The following is a 24,661-nucleotide window of genomic DNA, read 5'->3' as shown; positions in this document are numbered from 1 at the left end:
TTCCAGAAAGAGAGTCTTCCCCACGTGAGGCATTCAGAACCACCTGCCCTCCTGTCAACTTCCTTACACTTCACTAGCCTGAGCATTTTGGCCAGTCCTCACCCTCACCCTGAAAGAGTCTGGGATGAGATCGTCACTGACTTACTTAACCCTCTTCCTTTTAGATGAAATCATACCAATGGAGCAATTTGGTGCCACCTTCAGTGGTTTTCTCTAGTGCAAGCATCGTGCCCACCGCCTGGGACCTATGACCCCCGCAACTCAAGTGGAAATGATCTACCTTCAGCAGGATAAGTTTGGGACAACTTGGGTCGGGGGAACCACTCCCAAACTGCCTATGGTATTTCCTAAGGGGATTTTTCAGAGGCCCTTTCCAAGCACTTTTTGATCATGACTGCTCTTTGAATCAATCCTAACAATAGTAAATTTGAGGGAAATTTTAGGATACTGGCTATTATGGTTAGGTCAACTCAAAATTAATTGACTAGTTTGGAAAGTCAGAATCACAGAAATGAAGAACTGCAAGAGACTTGAAAGAACTGTGTGTGGTCCCTCAATTATATTGCTTTCTCTTTTTAAAGCACTTTCCATTTCCTAAAGATGAATAATAGCAGAAAACACTGATGCTAACATTTCTAGTTCACAGAGATCTATTTTGAACATGTAAAACTAGAGATGCATATGACAAAGTTCAATTAGAATCCAGTTTTAGAACTATTGTACTTTTGATCTTCCTCCAATCCATTCTTTATCCTGCCACTCGAGGATTCTTACATCGCTCCTTATTTAAAAAACAAAACACAACCCATCACAATCTGGATCTAGTCGACTGCTCCAAATTCTACCATAACTACTTCTACAAGTTCTACCGTAACCACCCGTTCCCTTAGATTTTAAACTCTAGCCATTCTCATTTCAAATAACTACCTGAATACTCCGTCTTCTGTCATATTTCTGGGTCTCTAGCCATGCAGTTCCTTCTGCCCAAATGCTCTCCCTGGGCCCTCTTCCTCCCATACCACTTTTACACTTTTTGACCTTAGAATCTCTAAGCCATCAACCAACCAGTAAACAGAAAATAAACAAAGAGAAACTCTTGTGCAACTTAAAAAAACCAAAAAAGGCCAGACTCATCATCTCCATCAGGGGTCACCAAACTTTTTCCTATTAAGGGACAGAGTAGTAAATATTTTAAGTTTTGTGTGCCATACAATCTCTGTCCCAACTACTCAATCCTGGTGATGTAGTTAGAGAGCAGTCATAGACATTATGTAAATAAACAAGGTGTGGCTGTGTTCTAATAAAACTTTATTTAAAAAACCAGGCAGTGGGCCAGATTTGGCTAGTGGGCCATGGTTTGTTGACCCTCATCTAAATCATTCTATGTCTCACACATATATCTTTAGCTGGCAACACATAACATTTTCCATGAGTATACTCACAAATAGCAAAATCACACCGATCATAAACAAAAGACATTTTGTCACAAGCTATATCTGTCATGTGGGATGCCTGCATATTTCTTATAAAAAATCTTAAAATTAAAGATAATTTTAAGACCCATGAAAGCTAATTCTTTAGAGAAAGGATTACTGATTATACTTGAGTAAATGATATAACGTACGTTTATATCAGGTAACAGTTCTTGCTACTTAACAAATGCTAAAGATTATATTAATTGAACCCAAATAGAATACAAATTCACCCTGTTACTGGTGAATTGTGTACAGTTCTTTATTTTGTTTTGTTTTGTCTTTTCATGTGGCTTCTTCTCTTATTCCCTCCCTCCATTCCTCCTTTCTTTCCTTCCTTTTCTTCTTTCAAGAAAATGGCCTGACTCAAAGAAGGAGCCACAAAAACTACTCCCATTTTGGTCACTGCACAAAGCCATGTCAATTGTAGCTTAGAGAGAGCAAGTCTGGTACTAGTGAAACTGATGTCTTACTATGTTCCTTAATTGATGCTCAAGGATTTGCAGGTTCTCATCACAGCAGTGATCTAGGGAAAATGTCTGATTTGTCTCCAGGGGACCTTGTTTCCAACAAAGATTAAATAAGCTGCATTTGTGTAAGTTCTTTTCACGGATATTACTTAAACATTATTACCCCCAAAACACTCCTTGTTTTCGAAGGAAGGGGAAAAGTGTTTCAAAACTATTCCCCCATTTAGTTCTATATTGATAAATGACTTAGTATGTAATATGCAGCTAATGTCATTTTATCCCATTTCTCTTCTTCAGCAAACATGGGGTGGCAGCTAGTCTCTAAGGAATAGCCTTTTAAAGTCACATCATTCAGTATTCGTGGCTTTGGGTATTCCCCGCTATACTGAATATGGGCTGGCCTGGGATTCACTTTAACCAAGACAATGCAGTGAAAGGGATATTATGCCAGTACTTAACCTAAGCCTTAAAAAGTCCTGGCAGCTTCTGCTTTTGGGAGTCCTAAGTAGCCACATTATGATCTCTCTGCTGTAATGGTGACCATTTGAGGAAGAAGCAGTTTGGGACCGACATGGAGAAAAGTGATGCTCAGCTGTCTGAGTTAAGCCCTCTTGTAGTTCTCCTTGACCAAAACGTCAGACATGTGAACAAGTGATCTTGAACATTCTAGCCCAGTTGAAGCCCTAGGTGACTGCAGCCCAAGCGAGCATCAACTGGAACAAATAAACCATCCAAATGAACCCAGTAAACCACAGAATTGTGACAGAGAAAGTAACTTTTTTTTTTAAAGTCATTAACTTTTGGGGTAGTTTATGACACAGCAATAGATAATCAAAATACTTTGAAATGATTAAAAAGAATATATTAATTTCTTTTCTGGGAGTCATTGCAGTGAATATTCTAAGGATACAGAGTTCTACCTAGAGTTAGTAAAGAAAGAAATAAAACATATATATACATATATTTTTTTTTTCTGAAAAAAGTTTACTAATCTGGTCTTGACTTGGCCAAGAGGAACACAAAGTGAAAAATTAGATCTGCAGGTAGGGTAATTTGGGGATTACTGATAAAAAGTGATCAATCAACACACTTGTTTTCTACAGAGAAGCGAACAGGTGCTATGGAAAAATCATCAGTGTTGGCGTCAGATGTAGCTCTGGGTTTGAATCCCAGCATTTTTCTTTACTTGCTGTGAGATCTTGAGCAAATCATTTACTATCTCCTCCAAACCCTGGTTTCCTTGGCTCACCAATGAGAATACTGGCAGTTCCTACGTTTTAGGACTGTTGTAAGGATTCAATCAGATAAATGTGTGTAAAATGCCCAGCACAGCATTGGTACGTAATAGGTGCTCAGCAAATCTTATGTTGTTGCCCTTCAGAGGTGTCATGATGAGAACTTGGCTGAGTGGAAGGCATACGTCTTGGGGCCTTCCTCCCATCATGGTTCCTCTCGTAGCCACAAGACAATGAGCGGTTCCCCAGAACCTTCCAAGGAGGTCAATGGGATGTGAACTGAATGTTGCCTCTGACCAGCAGGTATTATGATATCCATCTTGGGCTACTGTTATGGGCTGAACTGTGTTCCCCCCACATTCCCATGTACCCCAATTACCTCTGAAGGTGACTGTGTGTGGAGAAGGATCTTTAAACTGGTGATTAAATTAAACTAAGATTGTTAGGGTGGCTCCTAATCCAACATGACTGGTGTCCTGATAAGAGGAGGAGACTGGGACACAACTACACACAGAGGGAAGACCATGTGAAGACACAGGGAGAAGATGACCATCTACAAACCAGGGAGTGAGGGCCTTGAAGACACCCAGCCTGCTGATGCCTTGACCTCAGACTTCTGGCCTCCAGAACTGTGAGGAAATAGACGTCTGTTGTTTAAGCCACCCAGTCTGTGGCACTTCGTTATGGCAGACAGAGTAAACTAACCTAGCTACTCTGAAAAAGACTAAGGTAACTGAGGCAAGCTAATAAATCAAAGATTACAAAGGGAGAGGAAAGGAAACATTGCACTGACCACTTAGCAGAAGAAGGAGAGAGGGGGAAGAAAGGATAGGATGGAGGCAGGCCTCACCATTTGGGCAGCGCGGGTTGTGATGGTCACCTGGGGTCTGCCTAAGTCCAAACCTGGGCCTGGCAGGTAAAAGGTTCACCTACGGACACAGAACATCAAAAAGAAAATAGCACTTCTACACCAACTGCAGAAAGAGAGAAAACTCTGTCACTTGGGACCCTCTTTCTTTTGAAAAGTTTCAGAGCATCTTACAGTACAAGTGAAAAGGGGAAATGCTTTGCTATTTTGAGCCTGTTTCACTATTGTAAATGACATCTGTGATGTCAACATTCAATGAGAGCTATTCAGAACTTGGCACTTTTAATTCATGCGAGAATGCCAATTCCACTGAGCAAAGAAGATATCAGAGTTACATTTAACATAAAGTGCAAATATTGCATTGGTGTGGGTTTGGGATAAAAATGTCAATTATATGTAAAATTAAATACCACCTTCTTGAATCATTTGCCTTGGCATCATGGAAAATTTTCCAGCCGTCTCCAACAAGAGTGTCAGATCTGGTAACAGTAATTCATAAATGGCCCGATTCCACAGTGAGTCATAGTGACTAAAATACTCTGAATAAATGCTTCACTTATTTATATTGTTGGGTCGGAACCACGATTTACTGAATTATCTGTGTTGGTAACATTTTTTAAAGAGTTACAATGACCGCTTTGCATCCTCTCAATGCTCCCTATGTTGCTGACATATACAAGAAACCGAGCAGACAGGATTCATGAGATGCTGACTGGGTACCCCAAGTCTTAAAAGTTCACAAAAAGAAGGTTAATTAAATAGGCAGCCATAGTGATTACATTAAACACAGAATTTAATCCCATGAACAAATGATCTGGGCATCAAGGCAAGAGCTCACTGAACCTATGACCCTGGGAATTCTAATATAATCTCTTTTAGTGAACAAGGACATTATGTTGAAACTTTACATTATAGAAGATAATGAGAATGAAACTTTTTAATAAAACCAAGCCCTAAAAATCTAAGATTCTAATGTAGTCTCTTTTACTTGCTTCTAAAACTGAAGTCCTTCAGATCATATAGGAACTTAATATCTGGTTTAAAATTTAGTGCTAAATATGAACCAAAGGTTTAAGGACTCTGAAGCTGACATTGAATATGTGCTCCTTCAAATCAGTCCTGACGGCGGTTAGATTTATAAAATATTGGGAGAAGGGCTGCTAATCCATGTTGTTTTATAATTTCAGCTAATGTTTTGCTTATTTGTCAGCTTAATTAGCAGTGGGGTGAATTTTTTGAGCCCTTCGGTGACAAGGTAACAAGACTACTTTGCTTCTAATTTGAAAATTAATACTCAAAATAATAAATCTAAAATATCAATCTCTACTTGCGCAGGTTATTTCCCATTGTTTTTGTCTAGATTTATTGATTTAAATGTAAAGTAACATTTTTAAGTTGGGGAAACGTGAATCTAATCTCTGAAAATGTTTGGGAAAAAACACCCCACAGTCCAGCATGACAGCTGTTGCATGGCTGAAATAGCATGTACTTGAATGAGAAAAACTAACATGTATTCATCTCAGTGGAATGAAATTAGTCATAAAATCTCTGGCTATAAAATGCTTATCATTTGATTAGCTATCATTTCCAAAAAAACTAGTGAAAATCCCTATATATAGCACTTTGAATAGAAAAAAAAATTCTTTCCTTCATTTATTACCCTTAGCTTATCAATCCATTATTTATAACTTTCTTTTAAAAACGATATCCTTTGTGTGGATAACAGTGGAAAGGCATGGGCTAAAAATAAAAATTTCTTAAGCTTAGGTTTAATTTGTAATTTCAGGTCAACAATATTTTCAATGCTGCTATCAACGCCCAGTGATGCTTTGAGGTACAGCCATTAAGTAATGAAGCTAACTTCCATAATCCACTACGTGGTTCTCATTATTGTGCCATTAAGTTACCAGGGTTTTAGTATTGGGACATTATAGGAACTTATCACTCAGATGTGATATGTAGAGAAGTTTGACTTATAAAGAAAATCTTGGTTCCATTTAATTTTTAATCAGTAGATCATGCTTCCTTAGTCCAGCAACCAACTCACAGAATTCGTGATGGTGCTTCTGAGATTAAGCCACAACACAGATGGAAGGTTATTGGAATAAAGGTAGTTCTGCTGAAAGTGGTCTGCTTACAGAGGGCCTGGCTTACTACCAGGAGAACGCCACATGAAGCCATTCTGCGGAAACTTTCACTTTTCCTGCTAAAAGCATTTTCATGATTTGCACTGTTTTTCCTACAGTTGCCAGTAACCAGCCAGCACTTTCTTTGATAAATGAGATATTGGATGAGGAATGCTCTTTCCAGAAACGTTCCAAATTTTTCACAATCTTTTGCTATCAGAGAGGCCAGTTTGGTACTTGTCATGCCACTGAAGAGAGAAAACTGTCCACCTAAAAAGGCTTTCAGGCAGATTTTATAAACCTGCATTGAAGTGTTCCTTATGAAAGAAACTACTCCATTTGTGAGGTTCTGAGCCCTAAATCCCCAACTTAAAGACTGTTTATCTTCTGGCACTTACTTTCTTATGTAAATGTGTCTCCCATACCCGTATCCTACTACACACACTATCACTCCAGCCAAAGTGTCTGTTGATGTTTCTTTGAACTTGTACACGTCTTCCTTCCACGTCTTTATTCAAAATCTCCCTCTTTGTAGAATACTTACCTCTTCTTAAGTTCTTTTAATGTCTAGCCAAGTCTCATCTCCATATAAGACTTTTCCTAAATGTCATGGCCCTTCCACTACTTCTCTCCCTGATCTTCATTTGTATTCATATGGAAATACACATTATGGGAATATATTTTAAGAATTAAGAACAAGACAGAACTGGCATAAAATACAGCTTCATGCACACGAGACTATCTGTTAAATATTTGGATACCTCAAATATAGGGATCTCAATATACATTTGTTGGTAATAATGACAGAAGGAATTTCAGAATGTGAATACTCAAGCTTGCATTTGCCAAGGAGGCTTAAATAGAGTATAATGTTAATCTAAGCTTCTACCTTAGAAAACTAGAAAAAAAGAGAAAACTAAATTCAAATCAAGCTGAATAAAAGAAATAATAAAAACTAGAGCAGGAATCAATAAAATTTAAAACAGGAAATCAACAGATAAAATCAACAAAACCAAAAGCTGGCCCCTAGAAAAGATGAATAAAATTAATAAGCCTCTAACCAGGCTAAATAAGAAAAAAAAAAGAGAAAATAAAAGTTTTTAATATCAGAAATGAAAGAGGGGGCATCACTACAGATACCTTGGAAATTAAAAAGATAATAAAGGAATATTGTGAAATACTCTGTGCCCACAAATCTGATAACCTAGATGAAATGGACCAATTATTTGAAAGATATGAAAGAAATAGACAAATAGATAAATGGAAAAAAAAAATGTGCCCAGAAATAGGCCTATGCAAATACAGTCAACAGTTTTTTGACAAAGGAACAAAGTCAATACAATGAAGCAAAGTAGTCTTTTTAACAAATGGTGTTGAACTACTGGATGTCCACATGCAAAAAAATGAATCAGGCACAGACCTGATTCTTCACAAAAATTAACTCAAAATGGATCATAGACCTAAATATAAAAACAAACAAACAAAAAATCCCCATAAATCTCCTGGAAGATAGCATAAGAGAAAACCCAGATCACCATGGGAATGGAGATGCTTTTCAGAAACAACACCAAAGGCACAATCCATGAAAGGAATAACTGATAAGCTGGACTTCACTGATATCAAAACATTCTGCTCTGAGATGAAACTGTCAAAAGAATGAGAAGACAAGCCACATACTGGGATAAAATATTTGTAAAAAGACACATCTGACAAAGGTCTGTTATCCAAAATATACAAAGAACTTTTAAAACTCAACAATAAGAAAACAAATAACCCAATTAAAAAATGGGCTGAAGAACTTAATAGATACTTCACCAAAGAGGATATACAGATGGCAAATAAGCATATGAAGGGATATTCCAAGTTATATGTCATCAGGGAAATGCAAATTAAAACAAAAATGAGACACCACCAAACTCAATTATGAGGATCAAAATACAGAAATACTGACAACACTAAACACTGCCAAGGTTACAGAGCAACAGGAATGCTCATTATTGCTGGTGGAAATGAAAAATGGGCCAGCCACTTGAGACAGTTTGGCAGTGTCTTACAAAACTAAACAGACTCTTACCACATGATCCAGGAATCACACTCTTTGGTAGTTACCCAAAACAGTTGAAAACATGTCAACACAAAAGCCTGCACACAGATGTTTGTAGCAGTTTTATTCATAATTGCCAGAACTTGGAAGAGAACAAGCTGTCCTTCAGAGGTGAAGGGATAAATAAACTGGTACATCCGGACGACGGAATATTACTCAATACTAAAAAGAAATGATCTATCAAGCCAGGAAAAGATACGAGGAACCTTAAATGCTTATTACTAAGTAAAAGAAGCCAATCTGAAAAGGCTACATACTGTATGATTCCAAAATATATGACATTCTGGAAAAGGCAGAACTATGGAGATAGTACAAAGACCAGTGGTTGCCAGGGGCTGGGGAGAAGGAAGGATGCATAGACATATCACAGAGGATTTTTAAGGCAGTGAAACTACTTTGTATGACCCTGTAGCGGTGGCTGTGTGCCGTTATACCTTTGTCCAACTGCACACAACGTACACCACCGAAGGTGTAGACTTTTGTGAACTGCAATGTAAACTACAGATTTGGGGTGATAATAATGTGTCAGTGTAGGTTCATCAGTTTTAACAATGTACCACTCTGGTCAGGGATATTGATAAAGGGGAGGCAGTGCATGTGTTAGGGGAGAGGGTATTCGGGAAATCTCTGTACCTTCCCCCTAATTGTGCTGTGAACCTAAAACTGCTCTTAAAAAAAAAGTCTAATAAACAACAGCGCCATCAACAAAAACAACAAAAAAGCATAATGTTCATAATTCTAGATTAACTCATTATTTAGTGGCATTTGATCTATTAAGTCATATATAATATCTTTTTGCCAATTGCCATGTTATGTATAATTGTTTCATCTTCTTAGAATGTTAGCTCCATGAGGTCAGGATCTGTACCTTATGTAGCCATTCCCTAGTGATAGAGCTAAAGAGGTGTGTGTGTGTGTGTGTGTGTGTGTGTGTGTGTATAAAATATATATATGTATAACATATATATATATTAGCAAAGAATTGACTTTTAAAGTCCTTAAATAAAATGTGATGCAAAGAAATAATACAATGAGAAAGTTTTCTGGACCTTAAATGTAGTTATGTATGTATTCAAGAAATGTTTCTTAAATAAATACATGAGTGAATAAAAGATGTTTTCAATTTTATTGACTCTAAACATTTAAATTTGTTTCTCATACTGATTCTGAAGATAAGCATCCTTTCTAAATGCAACTGATTGGAAAACATAAAATAGAGAATGAAATAAAAATAGTTTAAGGGAAATTTATGTCACAAATTAAATGCAGGAGAAAGGGCACATTACATTACCCTTTGCTTGACCATCAAAAGATAGGTCCGATGCCTAAGCTGACTACTCTTCTAGGCATGTTCAGTTAGTTAGTTGCAAAAGTGCTCATCTATTCTTGTAAGTCAGTTCTTATTAGATCTTCTCTTTCTTAAGCAAAACCAGCACAATCTACGAATCTCTAGGTGAAGAGGGGCATTTGGAAAACAGGTGTCCCTGGGTCAGAAAGACCAGGGGACTTTGTAACTGACCTACTATTTAGTGGTTTTGTTATCATCCTAAAACAGTGATGGAAAGAAAAACACAGGTGTTTTTGTTATTAGGGTTTCCGGGTGCCAAAGGCTTATCGGAATAGAGGGGAATGAGTAGAGAAAATAAAAGAGGAGAAAAATGAAGATAACAGTGGTGAAAGCAGGAGAGTGTGGCACTATTATTTATAAAATAATAATTTCAAAACGATTGTACCACTGACAGTTTATTATAGGAAAGAAGATTTAGTTTGTGTCTAGACACCTAACAAGATCAGCCAGCCGTTTATACCTGAATGCTGCAAGGCATATCCCATCACAAAACAGTGAACTGAATTGAGTCCTATTGTTCTAGTTCAGTTATTGTGTTAACTGAATCAGACAATACATAGAAATTTGCTTCATCATTTACTACCATCTTGACAGGGAGAAAAGGGGATCTTATAAGTAATGGGTTCACAACATAGATGAAAATTTACATTTAATCTCATCCTTAGTGCATCCCCTTAGAAGCAAATCAACCTCTTAAGGTTAATAAAAGCTTACAGTAAATTACGCATTGAGATTAAGTGATTGATACCTGTTCTCTGGCTATTAATATACCAAACAGCAGCAAAACCTACAGTAGCTATCATTTATTGAGCATTAGCTGTACACCACACCCCCGGCTACATCCTTGTGGCAGATACTTAGATTGGGTCTCTCAACTTCCATTTCATCCTCCTCCTGTTTGGTAGCCGGAGAGCTAAAAACTACGTTTCCCAAGCTCCCCTACAGCTAAGACTCTTGTTAAAATTAAGCTCTATCAATTAGATGCATTCACATGAAATTTGGAAGACAGAAGAATTACAAAGGCCATCTTCCTATTGCTATAGAATGCTGGCAAGCAAGTCAGAGGAGTGTTTGCAGCGGCTGGACTCAGCCTTCCAGTGTCTCGTCATTAGGTTTATGGCTGCGAGACTGCAGTGATGTCTCAAAGTGATCAAATTCAACTTTAAACATCTGATTTACCTTTAAACGCAAGTTCAAATCAAGTAAAAAGTTATTAAAAGATCAGCTAATTTCTCTTCCTACTCATCACTTCTATATGCTTACAGACTTTGGACTGACTTAGAAATGCTGGTCTTGCAATATTTTCAGCTTAGTCAGAATAAAATTGGAAGTCTGTTCTCCTAGGAAGTCAATTCTCAGAAGTTTTCAAGCTTCAGGTTTTCATAAAATGAACAGCAGCAAGTCATCGAAAAAATACAGAACATGCTTCTGTTTATAATTAAGAAAAAAAAACACCTGCAATCCTGATCATTGTCATAATAACCAACTGCCTGATTATCAAGAATATAAAGATAGTATACATATTAGAAAAACCCAGCATTACTGGTTAGGATACTAACATGCTGTACACTGAGCTATGCGATCTTCAGGCAAGACATTTTCCTTCTTTGGGCCACACTCTCCTCATTGGTAAAAAAAACACGGGGCTTAGACTGGAATCTGATTTCCTCAAAACGTAGAATCATGAAACGTCAGCGCACAAAGGAGGTTTGGAGCGGGACTCTCAGTCTTTTGCCACTCACGGCACATACAGAAAATGCTAATTCTTGTACGGCACAATGAAGCCACAGCAGGAAGCCTTTCAGGAATAAAGGTACTGCTCTTGGGTCTCCGAGGATCAATTTCTCAGCTCACTTGTGGGGAAGTCTGAGTTTAGAGGACCACAGGTTCAGCTCATCAGTTTCCACACAGAGAAACTAAAGCAAATTTACAACAACCCATACATTTAAATAAAGTACATGGTATCAATGTATTATCAGTTGTTACACTTGTGTATTTTTGGTAACTTTTTCCCAACTTGCCCCTCTTCAGATCATTTCCTACACAGCAGCCAGGGAGATCTTAAAAAACACAGACCTCATCATGTCGGTGCCCATTTTCCCCACCAGTTGCCTCTCATTGTTCTTAGCATAAAGATCCTTTTTTTTTTTTTTTTTTTTTTTTTTATCATATTGAAATAGCCCAGGAGGCGCATGGCTCAATCTCTATTTCTTCGGAGTCACATCATGCTGTTCTCCCCACTGCACTTTATGGGCCCCTATTTCCTTTCCTAAAACACCCCAAGCACTTTCCTGCATCAGAGCTTTAGAGTCTGGGGTCTCTCTTACCTTCTTCCCCAGCTGACACACTCGGTTTTTTTCAGATTTCAGTTCTAATGTCATTTCCTCAAGAAAACCTTCCCTAGTGCCCCTTCTACACCAGGCTCACCTGTTACACCTCGTTCTTTCTTTTACTACACGGAACTGATGACATTTTCAACTGGTTCATTTCTTTGGGGGTTATCTGATTAATGGCTGCCTTCCCCATTACGCTCAGTTCTGAGAAGGGACAGTGTCTCTTTTGTCATCTTCTCAGTGTCACGGTCATTTACAAAGAATCATTATCAAGATCTAACACTCTTATTGGAGAAGGCTGGAAAGTTTTCCATGGTACCAGGACAAATGATTCAAGAATATGTTTCGATTAAATATTTGTTTAATGAGTGAATTTATGGTTTGGTTTCTGCTATATATAGGAGTCTTCTTGGCAGCTCTGATCTTTGAACTGACATAGTTCTGTACCTCAAATTGCTTACGATGTGAAATATGGATATGGTGATGCTTTATTTTATTCTAATTAATGAACAATATGGTCATTGACTTAAAACCTTTCAATGCAAATATTCTTAATTTTTGGATCATGGAACACTTTCAAAATTTGATTTAAAAAAAACTTTGGATGCTTTTTTTTTTTTTAAGAAAATGATATATTCACAACATTTTGCAAACCATCTCAGGCACTTATAGACTAAGTGTATAAGTTCCTAAATACAGCATAAAACGATTATTTGACTTAGCTATGTTTCCAAGCTCACCTACCATTCTCTAATATCACTTTAAACTCATTAATATATCAAACTCCGGGTGGTTTGCCACCATTTCCCTTCCTGGAATGCCATTTTTACTTTTTGGTTTTCACCTATCCTCCAATACTTGGAACAGAGGTTATATCTTCCAGGAGCCTCACCTGACTCCCATGTTGGGAAATGGGTACCCCATGATCCCCATAGGTGAAGATCAGCCTCCTAGCATTTGATTCCTGATGTCAAACTTGTAGTCTCTCCTAGAGAACATTAAATTCTTTGAGTTTAGGGACCATGTCTTAATCCACCTCCCCCTACCTCTGCCCCAGTGTTTGGAATAGTGAATAACACAAATAGATCTTTAATAAATGTACGTCAACCCGAACTATTGAAGAACCAAAACTGACCATGGTAGAAGAGCTAAGAGAATCCACAGATAATATCCCTTAACTGAGATGACAAACTGGAATACCAATAAATAAATTGAGTATCAACAATATATAATCATCAACAAAGGCCATTAACACAGATGACACATAACAAAGTTATTTTATCCTAAAAAAAAAAAAAATCTAGCATATATATCAATGTCAGTGTGGGTGTCTATTACAGAAAATCATCATACAACCAATAGAACAATGAATTCAATGAATTCTTTACTAAAAGAGTTTGAAGGCAATACTCAAACTGTATCATTACAACACCCTATGGAAAGGTTCAATACCATGCTGCCTGCTACTGCTGTACAATGTTTTACAATTCTCATTGCCCCATGAATAGTAAGCAGATTTTAGCTCTCAGACGGTGATTGTACAGTAACCCAAAAGTTAATGTGTAACAAGCAAAAAGGAGAACTTTGCACAGAAAATTATGTACGCTGATACTCCAAGCCAAGAAATTATTTTTGCTGTTTTAAACCTGCAGGTGTTATTCATTTACCCAGCAGATTAACATATTTGTAATTCTACAGTTAATACCAAAGGGGACCAGTAGTTATTATTGGAGAGATTACCATTCATTACACAAAAGACTAAAAGCATAATACAGAATGTGATGGGGAAGGATCCAAAGAGATGGTCAATTCACACACTTCTCTTTCACTAACTCTGGGACTCCTCTCTTATGCCAAGATTCATTTGCCGTCATAGGTCAGTGATGGCAGGACAGTGGGGAGAGGGGTGAGAGCAGGGAGGAGGCAAGGGACAGAAGCCTTATCAGAAGCTTCCATGGGGAACAATCTTTTAACACCCTGCACGCCTGCTGAGAACTGATACACTGATTTCCTCTCTCAGCCTCATTCAACACCCCCGCTCCCACTCAAACCCCTGCAGGAATGAGAGATCACTGATGGAGTAGACTATGTTCTGTACATAAAATGACAGGGGCAGTTAAAAAAAAAAAAGGCTGAAAACCAAACAAGAGTGTGCTGCCGACAAAAATGAAGCCATCATATATATTGAATTTAAAAACAAAAAAAACCAATTATGTAGGAAAAAAGAATTTTTACAACCCTTAGAAACAAAAATGTTGTCCAGCACAGTTGTGGGCACACTGTGCATACTACAAGTGATGCGGACTAAAATGTGGTGAAAAAGGAGAGTATGGTCAAGAAGTTGCAGCGACTAGGTTCTTGCCTCATGGCAGAAAGAATTCAGAGCCGAGATACGAAGGTCAAGAAAGTAAAGTGGGGATGTATTACGGGATAGACAGTACACTCTCAACAGGAGAGCAGGCAGGCTCAGGGGAGCAGCTGCCCCGAGTTTCTTTGCAAGTTGGTTACATAGAGTGTAACAATGAATGGGCGGAATATTCATTGGAGAGGGAGAAAAGAGAAGTACGAAGTGGAGAGAGACAGTATTTAATATTATTGGGAGAAAAAAACCCTCAATGCTGAACATTTGTCTCAAATAATAAACAAATCTGTGGTTTTTCAAAGAATCAGCCATAATTTTCCAAGGCAGACTTCCTAGCCTGCATCTACACTCTGAGACAGAAATTTGGAAGCTGCAATGATTTGGGGGGAACCTACATAGGCATTCTGTATAAACTAAGCAAAAATGAATGTTCTTATCCATAATTACATATGAATTCACCAAGAGTACAGCCAAAGACAATGTAAGCAGCCTGCTGGATGAGAGTTTGAGGAATAAATAATTTTATATTTTTCACCTAAAACTGAGGGGGGGTCACGTTCATGAATAAAAATATAAATTAAATAGGATGATGCATAAGTGAATATCCTATCAGTCTAATTATTGAGGGAGGCCAAATATTCTCCCCCCAAGCCTTTCTGCTCCCACCTACCATTTTATCGTGAATTCTGGAGAAGTAATACTTGTTACATTTAAGACTATAATATAAAGGTGGTGAGGTTAGAAGGCGTTAATTCTGGACCCAGGATGCCTAGGTTCAATCTCCATTCTGCTACCTTCTAGCTGTGTGACTTTGGGAAAGATGCTTAACCCTTCTGTGCTTCAGTTACTCATCTGCAAGCAGGGTAATGATATTTACTTCACTAAGAGATATGTGAATTAATGCATGTAACACACTTAGAACAATGCTTGGCACACAGTAAGTACACCCTAAAGCTAGTTAATATTGCCACCACAAAAATACAAAATTAATAAGCATGACGTGAAGGAGTTAATAAATTTCATAGCATAGCCAACTTTTGAACTTAGCCACAAACATGACTACCATGTTCCTAACTATATGACATAAACATTTGTCCAACATAAATTAAAAAAAAATAACTACAATAGCTTGCATTTCATCTATTCCTGCATCAGGAGAAGAATGTGTGACTCTGCTGTGATGTTGTCTAGTTGTCTAGTTGTCTAGTTGCTACCTTTGTGGGTAAAGGAATGTTCAGGTTAAAGGAGAACAGGAAATAACTACTATTACCATTTCCTTCACAGAAAATTGCTTACACAAAATTAGTATTTATGTGGTAGTGGAGGAATTTGACATTTGAAGACTAAAGCCCTTTCAGGTTCCTTCAGAAGCTTTACATAACCTGCAAAATCTTAATGCATTTGTTCTTGAAAACACTGGGCCTAGTATTTTCCTTCCACTTCTTTCGGTTCTGTTTTCTCCCTTAGTAACACAGAAACGTCCATGGCTGTCTAATGGGCAAAGGACAGTAGTGGGGTTAGCAGCTTTTACCCTGACACCAAAGTGGAAGTTGCAGTAATATTTCATGAATGAAGAAGAGGATGAATTTGATTAGGTCAACAATGTTTTAGGCTCCTTTCTAGGTCCTCTCTAAGGACCTTCAATTAGTCACCTGGCAGTTATTTATTAACTCAGATCATGCCTAGTCACTGGCTAAAAAATGAAGCAGCGTGCAGACCAGAGACAAGAGTTCAGGGTCAAACTGCAGAGAGCAAAGGACAAGGAGTGGAAGGTTATACCTTCCTCCTCATTCTTTCAGAGTCAGGGAAATGAGGCGACCAGGCAGCCCTTGGAGGTACTCATGTGGATGTGACACCACACGGGCCAGTGGAGACACAAGTATCTCTGGCCCAAAAGGGCACTTCATCTCCCTTACCTGAGATCAGGATCAAAGCCATGTACCCCCATGAGTGCTGGCTTGGTGCAATTTTTTTCTTTTACAGGATGCCTGTACACACAGCAGACACCATAGCAATGCTATTCTGGAAGTTTCTTTCAACTCTAGGATTACTGGAAATAAGAGCACCAGTGAGCATATTTATTTATTAGTTTTAAGTAATATTTAACTCAGAAAGGTTACTATTTTAGTTATACATTTCTATCGCTGGAGGATTATACTTGGTTATAATATAATCTTATCAAATCTAGATTACATAATTCTGGGATGAGTCAGTCTTTTAAATTCTAGTTTGTGACTTTGAGTCCCTTCATAATTCTTAATCACCTTCATTTAATTATAAAACATTTAAGTCCACAACAAATATTTTTGAGCTTCATAAGAAGATGGCTAAAAACAACAAATTTAAGAGTAGAAGAGTAAATCATTCCACTTGGACACTTACTATCAAAAAAGTAAAATGTCACTTGGTGAACAGGTTGCACTTAATGGACAGATGGCTGCTGGGCTCTCTCCGGATTTCAAGTGCCCTTGCCCTTGCAAACCTCTTCATTTTGCCATTCTGGTAAATGACCAAGAACTGACCACACTCATTGAAATTCATACGTCAGCGTAACTGAAAGTCATCAAGGTGAAGGGCTACAAACTGGAAACAAGCACCACTCAGTGGGAACGGAGGAAAGTTCGTATTTTATTTGTTTTTAATAAGGAGTCAGCCAAGGGAAGCTTTGCTTGTCTACATAAACTGTATTCTCACTCCCTTACTCTTAGCTCATCCAGCTTCTGCCTCTCAAACCTCAGCTAAAAAAGGAATCATTCATGAGTTTCATTTACTGCCTGGTGATAGACAATAGAGTTTATACAAGGAGACAAGAGGTTGGAAAACAGAAAAACAAGAGGACCAAGTTTAGCTACTGTGGCACTGAGGCTAGCCAGCACCTGGGTCCTGACCTTTGGATTGCTTGCAAAGGAATAAAATCTGATGCTCAGTCATAAAGGGCTACACTGAAACAGAAAGGCTTCTTTGACTTATGCTTAAAAACATGTAATTTGAAATCAGGTCTGTATGTGCTTTGTATTTGATAAAAACAGAATTAAGTGTTTTCTGACAGTGAAATTATACTTTGGGTTTTAACTTCACTGGAATATTGTTTTTGCAAAAGAGTCTAACAGGCCTGACACTTAATGAGCACATCATTAAAGTAGTTTTCCTGTTCATGCTGATGCATTTTCCAGTGGCCAAATGAAGTAATGGTAAAGATTACGATAATAATGATAAACACAATAGCAACCAATAATATTTGCTGAACACTTCCTATTCTTACTGATTTACATATGCCAAACAATCTATTTCTCGCAACTACCCTCTCAGGTAAGTACTATTACTGTGCTCATCTTAAAGGTGAGGGCATTGAGGCACAAGATTTTACACAACTTGCTTAAACAGCTCGTAAGTGGACGAGCTGAATTTAAGCCCAGGTGGTCTGGTTCCAGGTGTACTCACTGTGCTGAAAATACTTAGCCCAACACTGGGCACAAAGTAAGTGCTTACTATTATCACCATTACTTTTAACATTACTAGATTTAAGAAAAATGCATTCAGTGCGTAGGCACTGGGGAATTAAGCAATGAACAAAAAAAATATAGAGTTTAGTGGAGGAGAGAGATATTATTCAAAGAACTGTACCTTTTACAGTAGAAATGATTAAAGTAAAAGAACATCTGTTAGTATTTTAGGCCACCAAGCCCTTAAGACTTCTCACTGGATGATGAGAGCATATGCCTCCATTACTCCTGTTAGCCATTCACTTAAACTCTGCTGCCTGGTCAAAGTTTTGGAAACTCCACTTTGTCAGGTCATCACCCGACTCAAAAGCCTTTGACTGTTTCCAGTTTTCTAGAGTCTAAGGAGCCACTGTGTGTCACACACACCAACAAACTCCCATCCCTCATTCATGGCAGTCATTAGTATTCCATGACAGCATATCTTCCTCTGCTTAGCTGTGGTCTTGCAATCTTAAAATAAATTAAGAGTTGGCGCTCGAATTGAAACCTTTTTGCCATCCCTGACCTGGTTTACTGGATGGAAGTGTAGGGTTTGGACTCGGACAGGCGGAGGTTTAGATTTCTGCTCTCCACCACTTAATTGTGGGGTGACACTGGCCAATCATCTCACCCGCGGGGAGAACCACTCTCCTTACCTGTAAAAAGCGATGAATAAGGCCTACCCAATAAGGCTTTTAGGCAGTGCAGGTAAACCATTTAGCATACAGCCTGGTATATACTGCTCAGTAAATTGCAGTTACTTTTTATCACCATAATCCTAATGTTCATTATTGCCATCAGAAAAAAAAAAAAGCCTTCAAAAACTTTCATAATCTAGCTCTAGTTTTCCTTTCCAAGTTTATCTCCTGTAACCTACTAAAGGAACCCTCCACTTTAACTAGATTTGGGTAACTCATTGTTTTCCTGAAACTAGCCTGCCATTTCCCCTTCCTCTCTGCGTATAAAAACCTGCCTTTTTCTTCAAGGCTTCCTCAAGAGCAATTTCATTAATGGAATTTCCCTGTCCCTCTAGCCACAGTCATACTGCTCTCCATTACACTCCCATCATACTGTCTCTGACATTTCATCCCACACTCATTACCTGACATTTTTTTATGCTGGTGTTTAATTTTATATTACAATTTAACTTTATATGTGTATTTATCTTGTTTTCCTAGCTAAACTTTCAATTCCTTAAAGGCTGGGACTATATAATACATGTGTCCTCAAAACACCACCTAATCAAGTGATCACACATTCTAATCAATGAATGAATGAAATTAAAATAAAACATACACACACTTTTCAGTTAACTTTTAAAAATTAGTCATGTGCCATAAAAAAGAATAAAATAATGCCATTTGCAGCAACATGGATGGACCTGGAGAATGTCATTCTAAGTGAAGTAAGCCAGAAAGAAAAAGAAAAATACCACATAATATCACTCATATGTGGAATCTTTAAAAAAAAAAAAAAAAAAAAAGGACACTATGAATTCATCTACAAACCAGAAACAGACTCACAGACTTAGTAAACAATCTTATGGTTACTGGAGAAAGGGAGTGGGAAGGGATAAATTTGGGAGTTTGAGATTTACAAATGTTAGCCACTATATATAAAAATAGATTAAAAATGTGACAATGAATATATGTATGTTCATGTATAACTGAAAAATTGTGCTCTACAATGGAATTTGACACATTGTGAAATGACTGTAATGCAATAAAAAATGTAAAAAAAAGATTAAAAAAGTCTTATAGCACAGGGAACTACGTTCAATATCTTATAATAACCTCTAATGGAAAAAAATACGTAAATGAATGTATGTATATATATACATGACTGGGATATTATGCTGTACACCAGAAACTGACACATTGTAACTGACTGTACTTCAATTAAAAAAAAATTTTTTTAAGGTAAAAAAAAGTCATGGATTAAGAAGAGAAAATTAATTTTTAATTCTTCATACAGTGTTGAAGGACATAATGATATTAAAAAAAAAAAAAAACCTCTGGCTCCCTACTTTGAATGAGAATATTCTTCCCTTGTCAGTTGCTCATATTTAAAGATTTCTTTTTTAACATTCACACCTACGACACCGTGTGTGAGCCCAGGTAGAGTGTTAGAAGAATTCTCAGTTTACCTCCCCAAACAAATTAGAAAGGCTTTTGTTCTTTGTTTTTTGTATGTGTTTAAAAAATCTGTGCAATTTTCTTAAATATGCATAAAATCATCACTCTCAGGACTAAAGAAATCTCAAATAATTTCTATTCCTCTTTGACCTGAGAAACACGATACATGTATTTCATATCGGGTTGGAGTAAAATTAAGGTTCCAGGACTCCATGACCACATGTAACTTAGCCCAGCGGCTCCTGTCCCCTACTCTGCAGGTGCTGTGGGTCAGGACCAGGATGACATGACACTGCTCTCTAGCAAAAAGGGAAAAATCAGGGCACTGAAGCAGTGGTGAACCGAGGGCTGGCAGGAGTAGTCCACTCTGAGCAGAGGCCAGGATTTTCCCACTAACATTGAACCTACCTCTACAGGTAAATAAAAAGTAGAAAAACTTTTAGTGGATCCTACTACTGTTTTAAAAGTATCTACAGAAAAATGCAACCACGTTTTGCCTGTCCCTGTAGCCGCCTGCCTCCACCATTGTGCCCTTGGCATGTTGCAGCAATAGAGTCAGCTTTGAGTCAAGCTGAATTTATCCAGCTGAAGAGACAGGCTATTCTTTGGTGATTAAGTGATGCTGGCAACTAAATGTCCCTTTCTAAACAAAATGATGGTAATGATGGAAAACAATTTTTTTTTAACATCCTCATTTGGTAAAGTTTTTGAAGTTGATTGTTCTGTCTCTCCCCAGTGTGGGTTTTGTTACTGTTCATTGCTTGGCTTATTTTTCGAAATGTCCCTAGACTATGAAATCCCACGTCTGAGAACAATTAACCAAGACAACAACTTGACCTAACAGTGTAAGAGCGTGCAGTGACTTTTGGCCTAGGGCAATGGTTCTCAAAGTGTGGTACTCTGGACCGATGGCATCAGTGTTAACTGGGAACTTGTTGGAAAAGCAAATTAGATCTACTGGATCAGAAACTCTGGAGTGAGTGGGGCCCAGCGATTAGTGTGTTTAAAAAGCCCTCTAGGAGATTCTGCTCCTGCTAAAGTTTGAGAACCACTGCTAGGGAATTGGTAGGGAAGATGAGAAAGTACTGAGATAAAATTCCTGAAGATTTTTTTAACACTCCTGTAAGGTCATTTTTCATTCAATGACTCTTCATCTAATTTATTTTGTACAGATTTTCCATAGTTATTAACTAACCAATCTTTCCAAAAGGATCAATTTAGATTTATTTCCTAGAGCCTACAATAAATGATTTTATAAATGCCTAGAAAAAGTGGGATAATCATATTAAATATAGACCTTTAAGTGGTTAGGCTTGTTACTTTTCAGAGTGAGAAGACAGCCGATCTAAAGAAAGTTGCCATATGATATCACTTATACAGGGAATCAAAAAACAAAAGGGACACAGATAAACTTATTTAGAAAATAGAGACTGACTCACAAACATGGTTATCAGAGGGGAGAGGAGGAGGGGAGGGATAAATTGGGAATCTGGGATTTACAGATACTAACTACTATACATAAAATAGATGAACAACAAGGTCCTACTGTATAGCACAGGGAATTATATTCAATACCTTGCAGTGGCCTATAATGAAAAAGAATATGAAAAGGAATATATATGGGTGTATATATATATGTATAAATAAATCAGTATGCTGTGCACCAGAAATTAACACAACATTGTAAATTGGCTATACCTCAATAAAAAAAGAAGCTGGAGCTGGGGCTGTACTTAAGGAACTGAGACCGACCTGCAGACCTGTGAATGCACTTTGTGGAATGTCATTTCAGTCATTATAACGACTGCATGGACATTACAGTATTAATGCCTATAGAAATTTCCATGAAGTGAATAGGTATTATGACTATTTGGGATAAACTATTCCAGCATTTTATTAATAGAGACCCATGACTGTCATGAATAAAAAATTAAACTCCTATCTCTGCTAAATGAGGGAACCATCAGAGATCCATCTATTACTAAGCTAGCGTGAGGACTGTCTGGGGTGAAAGTCATGGAGCAATCTAGCAAGGACTCCGTGTACCGCAGGATACAGGAGAGAACATGAAATTGCTCCTTACAGATTCTTTTATCTGAGAAAATAACCAATTCTGATGAAATCCTAACTGGACCATAAACAATTACAATTTGATAGCCTAATGCTTCTTATATTTTCAGGATTTTTTAAGGTTAATGTGGAGACTTTTGAAACATTATATTTGAGAAGGAAGAAAAATCTATGCAAATCATCAGCTTTCCACATGCACGTATTTCAGGTGTGACCAGCATACACAGTCAGCAATAAAAGATGCTGACAGCAGTAGACTTTTCTGACAACAGGTAGATGGAGGGAGTTGTGGCATATGGCACTTGAAAGTGGGGCTCACCCTCATCAGGCGGTGACATTTCAGCCATATGAAAAGAGAAAGGGGGATGGAGGTGCACTGTCCCCATTCATGATAACATTCCCCCAGGCCCCTCAGGCATTAACTCAACAGACATTGACAAAGAGCAGTATTCTGGGCAAGAGCTAGACAGACAACAGTCTGAGAGGTACAGACCCTCAAGGAACTTACACAACCAGCCATCTGGAAGGACAAGACGTAACTTGGTTCCTGGCACACCTAAGAGCCATGTGCCCAGGCTAATGGCTGAGTGAGTGCAGATTTGAAGAATCTGAGAACCGCTTTCAGCTGTGAGAGACCCAGGGCCTCTGGCCTTGTGAGCCTTAGCATGCATCAATGTTCACGTGCACGTACACACAGGTCTCTAGTTAATTCCCAGGAGGGCATTGTGGCAGCCTTGACCATGAGCCTTCCCCCAAGAAATCCAGGTAATGAACCAGGTCATGGCTGGCTCCTTCCTGAGAAGCCAGACTCCCCCAGTCAGAGATTGGGGCTCCCTGGGGAGCGTAATAACCCTTGGCTGCCATTGAATCCACTGAAAGAGGTAATAGAGCTTTTCAAATTTCGAGATTGTTGGTATTTCCAATTCTTACTGAGTCCTCAAAGCAAAATAATCCCTTTGCTGGTCTGCTCACAGGGTCTAGGTTTACCTCAAAAGCAGAATCATGACCAACTTTTTCCAAAAGGTCTGAATGGCAATGATTTCCAAATGCTAGTTTAATTATGAGCCATATCAGAATCACCAGCCACTTAAAAAAAATAAATAAAGATACAGGAAGCTCATCCAAGATTTACTTACCCAGAACCTTCTATGATAGAGTTCCAGGCTCATGTAGTTTTAAAAACTCCATAGGTGATTTAATGCATGCCATTGGCTGGGAACCATCACACTCAGGCAGTGATTCTCAAACTTCAGAGGCATCGGAATCACCAGGAAGGCTTGTTAAAGCACAGATTCCCGGGCTTGAGCCCTAGGATTTCCAAGTCAGTAGGTCTGTGGTAGTACCAGTGAATTTCATTCCCACCCAGTTCTCAGGTGATGCAGATGCTGGTGATCAGGTGAGGATGCTTGAGAACCACTGTACTAGGGAATGGCAGGGGCCAACTCTACTGGAACCCTGGTCCCTAGGTAAATACCACTGTCACCCTTGTTGACCTCTGGCGGCAGATACTGCTCTCCATCTCCCAGGTGCTCGTCCTCCCTTTCTGCATTCTCACAGAAACTTGATTTTTCCCGGAGGTAGTAATGTTCTCAACCAACAGAACTACATTTACCAGCTCCCCCTTTAAGGAGGAGGTAGTCATGGGACTAAATTCCAGTAAATAAATCATAAGCAGAAGTTGTTGCCTGGGGCTTCTGGAAAAGCTTCTTAAAGTGGATGGGGAGGAGGGAGCTGGCTGAGCTGGCGTTTTTTCACCTTTTGCCCCCTGCCCTTCCCATTCCTCCAGCCTGGAACCCAGAAGTGATAATGGTGGTTTCAACAACCATCCTGGGATATATTATACAAAGAGTCTGGGAAGTTCCCCATCACTTAATGCATTCATATTTCTGCAGCAGTGTGAAAGGTCACATTAAGTGGATCATATGAAAAATTGTACCCGTGGGTTCAAATGGGTTCATAGGTATGAAGGGTGAACCATACTATGCCATTTTATATAAGGGACTTGAGCATCCACAGATCTTGGTACCTGTAGGGGTCCTGGAAACAATCCCCCATGGATACTGAGGAAGGACAGTACATAGTCATATTTAAGATCAGGTTAGGCTTTGCCATCAAACTTATAAAAATAAAAAGCTTTGGTTTTCAGAAATCTGTATCACAGATTAAGAGGGTAGTCTCTGTACCACCATCTTCACTTGCAGACAGGAGTTAATCGTGCCCATTCCCATAGGTTACCCTCCACATCCAGTCTGTCTCCGAGGCCGTCACTTCTACCCGCCTAAATGTCTTTTGAAGCTCACCGCTTCTGGCTACCCCTACTGTCATATCTGCTCAGACTACCAGCATCTTCCCCTGAATTATTTTAATAGACTTCTCTCCAGTCTGTCTCCTTCAGACTGATCTCCCCAGGCCCGCTTTCATCTGCTCTCGACACTGCAGCCAGCCTGATCGCTATCAGGTAGGAGTGATCGTGCTAAGCCTCTGCGTAAAACACATAGTTGCCCTCTGGATAAAGCTCAGACATCTTAATACGACTTTACAAGGCCCTTGCTGATTTTTCCAGCCTTATCTCTTGTCATTTTCTACCTCAAGGTCAAAGCTCCTGCCTTACTAAACTATTTTTACATCTCTTAGAGACAGCTAGTTGCTCTTGGAT

The 24,661-nt window shown here is 38.5% G+C and overlaps 1 protein-coding gene across 6 annotated transcripts in view; it reads right to left on the bottom strand.

Moving 5' to 3' along the window:
• NME7 (NME/NM23 family member 7) overlaps positions 1 to 24,661 on the bottom strand; it is a 171,996-nt gene that overhangs the window by 13,196 nt on the left and 134,139 nt on the right. For 2 of the 6 annotated variants that reach the window (XM_032463781.1, XM_032463783.1), the window contains exons 12-13: positions 4,028 to 4,106; positions 2,808 to 3,806 (exon numbers count right to left, since the gene is read on the bottom strand). The exons of 2 other annotated variants lie outside the window; for them this stretch is intronic. In XM_032463781.1, the coding sequence (XP_032319672.1) occupies positions 3,682 to 3,806; positions 4,028 to 4,106 (204 nt within the window). In that variant the 3' untranslated portion in view covers positions 2,808 to 3,681. Of the gene's footprint in view, positions 1 to 2,806; positions 3,807 to 4,027; positions 4,107 to 24,661 lie in introns of those variants that run through there. 2 more of the 6 variants (XM_032463784.1, XM_014556069.2) reach the window with 2 other exon arrangements.

This window comes from Camelus ferus, chromosome 21, assembly GCF_009834535.1.
Source record: "Camelus ferus isolate YT-003-E chromosome 21, BCGSAC_Cfer_1.0, whole genome shotgun sequence".
Lineage (NCBI taxonomy): Eukaryota > Metazoa > Chordata > Mammalia > Artiodactyla > Camelidae > Camelus > Camelus ferus.
The sequence above is the reverse complement of the archived record's forward strand: the minus strand, read 5'-3'. Positions and strand labels throughout refer to the sequence as shown.